This window comes from Cryptomeria japonica, chromosome 4 (assembly GCF_030272615.1).
Source record: "Cryptomeria japonica chromosome 4, Sugi_1.0, whole genome shotgun sequence".
NCBI lineage: Eukaryota > Viridiplantae > Streptophyta > Pinopsida > Cupressales > Cupressaceae > Cryptomeria > Cryptomeria japonica.
The window spans coordinates 235,009,593-235,017,858 of record NC_081408.1 but is presented as its reverse complement, the minus strand read 5'-3'; the positions used below and the strand labels follow the sequence as shown (position 1 = coordinate 235,017,858).

Below are 8,266 nucleotides of genomic sequence, written 5' to 3'. Positions count from 1 at the left end.
CATATTTACCTATCATGTGATTTGAACAACCACTATCCAAGAACCAGACATCCTCTTGTGGTTCTTTTGCCAAATTGCATGCAAAGAATGTAGAATTCTTCTGCATAACTAGCTCTTGACTTATTCAAGTCAGATTTCTTCTTCCTACACTCAGATTCATAGTGCCCATATTTTTCACAATATCTGCACTGAATACTCCTTCTATCCGTAGAACTTCATCCTCTTCCTCTATTATTTCCTCTTCCTCTTCCTCTACCTCTTTCTATGTTATTTCCAGAAGATTCACCTTGAAATTTAGCAATATGAGAGGGAGGATATTTGAGTTTTTCCTCAATATTAACAGAAGACTAGAAAGATTCAACAAAAATTTTCATAGAACGTTGCATGCGCTCTTCATGAGATTGCAAAGAACTAATTAATTCTACAACTTTGAAAGTAGTTAGATCTTTACTTTCTTCAATAGCAATTACTACTGGATCAAATTTAGGAGGAAGAGACCTCAAAATTTTTTCTACAATTTTCTGATCTGATATAGTTTCACCTTGAGTCCTTGTAATAAATTCATGAATAGACTCGGATTCTTTCATCCTCAAACTTTCAAATTCTCTTCGAAAAGCTTGAAGTCTTACCAATTTGATTTTATCTGTACCTTGGTATGCAATTTGTAGAGTCTCCCATGCATCCTTTGATTTTGTCAAACTGGCAATTCGAGGAAAATCGAAACATCCAAGGCAGATTGAATGGTGAAAAGAGCTTTGTTATCCTTCTTTCTATCTTCTTTTAGCTGATTTTTCTGTTGTGGTGTCAATGTATTGAATGCATTCTGATCAACAGGTTCTGTGTATCCACCTTCCACAAATTCTCAAAGATCTTGGGATAAAAGTAGGGTCTTCATCTTGATACTCCAATAATCATAGTTTTCTCTAGTAAATAATGGAATCAGAATTCTTCCAACCTGCTTTGATACCAAATGAAAGATTAAAAATTTACAACACAAATAACAAACAAAGCTAAAGAAGAAGAAGACAATAAATTTCAGAACTAATAATATTGATATTGGAAAATCTCTAACTCAAAATTACAATAACAGTAATTGCCTTATAGACAATCATTTTCCTAGGAATAGGAAAAACAAAAACTTAAAACAATAAAACTAAAAATTCTGTTTTATAACTAAAACTATAAAACTTATTCTATCCTATCTTAACAATATATGATTGCTGATTAATAAAAACAAGAAAACTGTTTTATTTATACGTAGCAGTTTGGATATGGGAACTGCTGTTTAAAAAACTGTTTTATTAAATAAAACTAAAAGCAAAAAACAAATCGCCTTTGTATCATTCGAGCTTATCTCTACCAATCACACCTTCTGCGAATGGACTGGCATCACCTGCTCTTCTCGTAGACAGCGTGTGGTTTCCTTGAATCTCACAGGAATGGGATTACTTGGCCCCATCTCTCCCTTACAGCGAAATCTTTACTTCTTTAGAGTACTTGATCTCTCTAATAACAGCCTGGAGGGCCATATTCCATATCAGATCGGAAGGCTTTTTCCATTGAGAAGGCTTCTTCTATCTACCAATCAATTGGAGGGCCATATTCCATATCAGCTTGGAAGGCTTTTTCGCTTGAGAATGCTTGAGTTGGCTTCTAACAATTGAAGTGGAAGCATTTCCTCTGAATTTAGTCTTCTTTCAAATCTAGAAATCATGGATTTAGGAGCAAACAAACTGACAGGCATTATCCCACGTTTCATAGGAAACATGTCCTCTTTAAATGTCATTGAACTGTCCGAAAATAGACTCCGAGGTAGCATTCCAGCTGAGTTGGGTAGTCTTAGTCACCTAAACTGGTTCAGTCTCAAAACTAACAAGTTAACAGGATCAATCCCCGTTGCCCTTTCAAATTGCACTCATCTCCAATTGTTAGTTCTATATGAGAACCACTTAAACGGCCCAATTCCATGGGAGTTTGGTAGGCTGTCAAAGTTGCAAGTAGTGTATTTGTGGGCAAATCAACTCACCGGAGAAATACCCAGCTCACTGGGTAATTGGACTCAGGTGCAACTGCTTGGTTTAGAGCGCAACAAACTCAGCGGCACAGTGCCTCCGGAATTCGGTAGAATGCGGCAGCTGAGAATAATTAATTTGTGGCATAATCATTTTGTAAGCGGAAGCAGTGGTTTATCTACTCTAACAGTATTAAGTAATTGCTCCAGCTTGGAAGATCTTGATCTGGGATCTAACATTGTCACTGGCGTCTTGACCACTTCAGTCGGCCGTCTTTCAAATTCACTTTATTTTCTAGGATTGGACTCAAATGAAATTGAGGGAAACCTACCAGATGAGATTTGAACTTGACAAGCCTGGGAACATTATACCTATCAGCAAACCGATTGAATGGGACCATTCCATCTACACTCGGTAAACTTCCAAATCTAGAACTATTATTTCTGGGGGCTAACAATTTACAGGGGAAAATTCCAGAAAGTTTTGGTCAATTAAAAAGACTTGGATTTCTGGAACTCAGCGAGAACATGCTTTCAGGGAAGATTCCAGTTAGTTTTTGCAACCTTCCACAATTAAGAAGGCTTTATCTTGACAACAATCAGCTATCAGGGGAAATACCTGCCAGTTTAGGAAGATGTCAGACATTGGAAAAGGTAGACTTGGCGTACAACAAACTAACGGGAAATATGCCTCCCGAAGTTGCAGGTCTTCCGAATTTTCTATTCTATTTCAACGTTTCTGGAAATTCACTACAAGGTTCTATTTTGGAAATGAGCAAAATGGTTATGGTTTTAGTTATAGATATATCTCACAACAACTTTTCTGGTAGCATTCCAAGTGCAATGGCAAATTGCAAAGGTTTGGAATATCTAAATCTTTCTTGGAACACATTTGAGGGGACAATCCCTGCATCACTGGCAAATCTCCAAAATCTGAAGTACATGGATCTTTCTTGCAATAATTTGTCAGGAACAATACCATTGGCTATCAAAAAGACGATAATGCTCCGGCATCTCAATCTCTCTTCAAACAAGCTAACTGGAGAGGTCCCAAAGGGAGGAGCTTTTTCAACACTTGATGCCTCACAAATTATGGGAAATCTTGGCCTCAGTGGTGGATGGGTAAACTTGCCGCCCTGCTCTCATTTGAAATGCAAACAACCATCAGTGTCAAAAAAGGTATTAATTCCTATTATAGTCGGCACTGCAATTTTCATCTTGTCTCTTCTATTGGTAGCATTTTCCTATAGATGCAGACGTTCCCTTACCCCTCCTCTCAAAGTGTGGCCTCTAAAAATTACATACGAAGAACTTGTAGACGCAACTGATGGGTTTAGTGATGAAAATCTCTTAGGAATTGGCAGTTTTGGGTCCGTTTATAAACGGATTCTTATATATTGCTGTTAAACTTCTCAAGTTGCAAGATGAACATGCTCACCAAAGTTTCACCAAAGAATGCAATGCATTGAAGAGAGTTCATGCCAAATGGAAGTTTGGAGAGATGGTTGTACCCTAGTGAAGGGGGTAGATTTGAGTGATCGAATAAGGATAGCAATGGAGATAGCACAAGGAATGGCATATCTTCATCATTATTGCTTTGTTCAAGTGATTCATTGTGACCTCAAGCCTAGCAATGTTCTATTAGGAGATGACATGACTTCATACACAGCAGACTTTGGCATTTCCAAGCTTATTTTCAGCAATTCTGCAGATTCTTTGACTTCTATAGATGCACTTAGAGGATCTATTGACTACATTGCACCAGGTATAGATTTCTTATTATTGCAATGCATTTTTCTAGTTTTATTTGTTTATCTTATGAACTATTGAATGTTTGAAATGTCTTAATAGGAATCATTAATCTTTTTTTCTTTTTTCTTATTATAGAGAATGGCATAGGTGGAAATCTTACTACAAAGGGAGATGTATATAGTTATGAAATTCTAATTTTAGAGTTGTTGACAAGGAGGTGACCAACAGATGATATGTTCAGTGAAGCAATTAATCTATAAGAATGGATAGAAATGAGTTTTCTAGATATAATCTCAGATATAGTGGATAATTTCTTGTTCGTGGATGCTCACGATTCAGAGAAAACAATGGTAATGGAATACCTCACTCAATCTGTGCAAATTGGATTGTTTTGCACAAAAGAATCACCTCAAGAATACCCTAATATGATTGAGATAGTTGAAAGATTAAATACAATAAGAAGTAGATTTCATGGTATATCTAAGACTATTCAATTACCAGTAGATATCTCACCCTTTCTAGACAATTCAAAAGGTATAAATATTGTTGGTTCAGGAAACAATGAGGATTGATCTACATCTACGTCCTAGGTCTCCTAGGTCCATGTTATTAATCTTTGTTTGTTTATTGGTTTTAGAAAAATATGATAATGTCCTACTATATTACATTTTCTAGTCTAGTATGTAAATAGAGGATGAAATAATGTATAGAATGTAATACCTATACATGGTAAAGTGTATTGTGACATGATTCAAGATGTACAATTGAAATTGTGAGAGGAGAGTTATGGATGCATATAATGTAATCTTGACCATATAGATCATATAATTAATATAATTATATTGTTGAGATTTGGATAAAAAGGTTTTATTTTATAATTATTATTTGAATTTTGTTTGTTTTAAATAAAAAATGGTTTCAATATATTTAGAGTTATGAATAATATTATTACTTTAATGAGTTTTATGTTTTATTCGTAATTTTGTGATCATTTATTGACATTGACAGTATGGAATTGTGCCTATCTTTCAGATTGTATCAATCAAATTACGCCTGTTCCTCCTACGGGTTGTGCCTTTTTCCATAGCCAATACTAAATCAAGTTGACGGGTTTGTAGAGTTTAAGGTGATTCATCTTGACTTTCCAGGTGAAAATGGAGTTCACGTTTAGAATAAAACATACTGCGTCATTCCATGTTATGGATCTGAAACGTTCGCCCTTTAAAAATGTCTACAACTTTGAAGTTTAGCAATTTTATATATACTTTAAGAGAGAATATTTAGTATTGGATTGCCAATTAACATAATATAGATAAATTTTGGCAGGAAAACATTTTATTATCAAAGAAAACTAAAACGTATAGACATGTATTAATTTTCAAATGTAAAAATAAATATGCAACACGCTATCTCTTATCTAAATGGATATTGACAATTCCTATATACTTATAAGATTTATATAAAGCTCACTACCTACTATTCTAACTTCTATCAGGTGTGAATATTAATAGGCAGACTACTATGGGTAGCAAAACCATGGACCAGAAAACAACACATTGTGTAGCCTTTGGCTCTTAATAGAGAGATCTAGAATCCAAGCTCAAAGCTGTAGAATCCGCTTCGGCGAGGGCCTTAGATGTATTAATTTTCTATTTTGTCATTAAGCTCAACCAGAGGCCAATAGATTATGGCTTCCTATTTGTTGTATTTGTCACAAAGCCCATTAACCTTATCCATAAAGGAAGGGAGCTCCCATTTCTTTAGTGATTTTGCAAGTGAGGGGAGAGGGGAGCCAAATGAATTGGTAAAAGGGGTGCTAGCTTTGTTAACGGGGTAGTCTGGGGTGCACTTCGACCCAGTAGACCATAGGGAAGAAGAATCCTTAAAATAATTTTCCTAGATACCTTCATCTTTTTGACTATGCACTCAATAATGGGAGGGACTAGGGGGTTCTTAGATTTGGCCATTCTGCTAGGATTAACTCAAGTAGGGGTCCCTTTGGGATTAGAAGTAGAAATGCCATTTTTCCCCATGTTATTCGATAGCTCAACACATAGAGTGGGACCAATTGGATTACAAGCTCAAGTGAGGGTTAAATTACAAGCTAGCCCCTAGTGTAGGGGAAGGACATTTATGGTTTTGGCCAAAACTATAGACTAAGATATAGATGAAGAAAGTCAATAGAGGAAATTCATCTCCACACCATGTGTCAAATGGTTGAGCTTGAGGAAAAGCTTTGAATAACATCATTTAAATATCCTATCAAAGGTGATGTACATCATTAGGAGCAGCACAACCTCTTTCCAAAACCTAGGTAAGTTGTTCATGTGGAAACCACTTTGCAAGGGAGCCACTTTCTCCCCTAGCTTCAAGAGCCTCTTGAAATCCTCCTTGTAATTTCCCTTCAATTTCTTTGTAAGTTCTTGCCCTCCACCACAAGACCTGTAGCAGCTACAATGGTTTTTATAGACGTTATGTATTTCACCTTTCCCACTTGGACTTCACCGTCGTCCCAAGATTGAGAAAATTACTCAGAAAGATTAGGGTTAAAAGCCTTCATTCCTTCAACATAGGTTGTCATGTTACCCTTCACCACCTTTTCATAAAAACACAATTTTGTTTGAAATTTTCACATTTGTCTGGATTTATTTGAATAAGGTCCCCACCCATAGTTTTCACATCAAAGCTGAGAACAAGGCCCTAAAAGGGGTTGCTAAAACTAGCTTTGGAAAAGACATAGAAAAGGCAGTATTGCATGAAGCATAACTTTCACTAGATTTAACAAGGTGAGTCCATATTTATAAATGATTTGAGTACAACATGGCCAAGATAATGATCAAAAAGGTGTTTCTAAAATCTTTATTTCTCATTGGGATTTAATGTTTTAGGGATCGTGACATGAATATCTTCAGGTAATTTGTGTTGTACTATCTAAATTTTAAGACTCTTACAAAAAACATCTAAGTTAGCTATCCTATCCATAGACTTATTGCCTTCTTTGAAAGTGTGGTGAAGTCTTATGTGGTTAAATGTGGCAATAACACCTTGGCATTTAGTGATTAGGTCCACCACACACCTACTAGATTTTGTCTTTCCCTACAACATCATGATGCCATTTTTAGAATCGCCTTTGATGATAATATTTTGGTAGCCCCTGACTTAAGTAATGGAGATACCAAAGAATTCCTCCATCAATTTTTTCATGTTAGAAGTTTGAGAGTGAAAGTTAGCCACATAGGCCACCGCAAATCTATCATTCGCATATCTAATGACCCCACCACCACCCGCCTAACTTGGGTTACCTTAAGAAGGCCAATTAGAATTTAATTTCCATCAACCAATATTTGGAGGGACCATTTAATACTATTCTTTTAATACTATTATTAAACCCAAAAGGTGGGAAGCTAAAATTAGAAAGAACATTAGCAAAATCCCATTTGTTGGCTATAATACATTCCATATACAAGCGAGGTGTGAGTGATATCTTGATTCATTATTAGTAAATAACATAAAAAAATATAAAATCTTGTATATTATACTTATCAACAATATTTAATTCACATGGATCATCTCAAGGTAGGAATGAGGGGATTTCTCTATTATTTTGCATCTATATGTTTTTTAGACATCTCTTTTGAACCCTCATCTTCCTCTCCATCCTATAATACACCATCTTTTCTACAACATGTTTTGATGCAGTCATCGATAAGGAGAAACCTCAAGGAGATATGTCCTAACCGGTTAGCAAGAGTAAACATAAAATAAATACAAGGAGATAATGGATGCAATACGGAACAAATAGAATTATATCATGAAATCAGAATACAATCAGCCAGTAATCATCTGGGTTACATAAACCGACACACAGACCTACAAGAACATACAAAATAGGTCATAACTGAGACCTTGAATCTAAAGATCTATCTTCTAAGTTATATCTCTAAACTTCTCGCTGCCTTCTAATGCCCAATTACAATGATATATATGATCCAAGGCAATCCGGTCGGTCCAAAAAGGGATCAAAACCCAAAGAACAAGACCTAATGTGTAGAACCACAAGGTCAGCGTCCGCCAAGAGAATCCTCTAGAAAATTCAAAGGATGAAATATAGATCATGTAAAAAGGTCAGCCACACACCAAGGAACATCATAATCAATGCTCAAGGATCTACAAGCTTTGGAGGGGGTTCCGGTAGATCGCCCAAAATAGGTCCAAGCGACCGGTAACAAAGAACTGTCAACCGGTAACAAGAAACTGACATGGAAAACTGGTAGTGATAGCTTGTTAGAAAATGATCCAAAAGTGATGGGGTCTTGAAATGAGAAGGATGAGCAGGTCTTCAAGTAGAATCCAACTCCATAGGTTCCGGTGAGCCAAAACCGGTACACATAGAAATAAATGCTGCAATTGCAAATAGAAAGCCAAAACAAAAGGAAATATTTTTGGTTGATGCAAGATTGCAATGAAGCGAGGATGCTCCTGCATCAGATATCTAGGGTTGAT

At 36.0% G+C, this 8,266-nt stretch overlaps 1 protein-coding gene across 1 annotated transcript; it reads left to right on the top strand.

Moving 5' to 3' along the window:
- Positions 1–1,712: 1,712 nt before the first annotated feature.
- Positions 1,713–3,418, top strand: LOC131027244 (putative receptor-like protein kinase At3g47110). Its single transcript, XM_057957263.1, has 2 exons — positions 1,713–2,276; positions 2,477–3,418. The coding sequence occupies exons 1-2, from the start codon at positions 1,713–1,715 to the stop codon at positions 3,416–3,418; spliced, it is 1,506 nt and encodes a 501-aa protein (XP_057813246.1).
- Positions 3,419–8,266: the final 4,848 nt, after the last annotated feature.

Excerpts from the sequence above, each read along its gene's own strand:
- LOC131027244 (XM_057957263.1), top strand. The coding sequence starts at position 1,713 with ATGGATTTAGGAGCAAACAAACTGACAGGCATTATCCCACGTTTCATA. Across the intron at positions 2,277-2,476 it reads CTGGCGTCTTGACCACTTCA|GGGAAAATTCCAGAAAGTTT; the intron begins GTCGGCCGTCTT and ends AACAATTTACAG.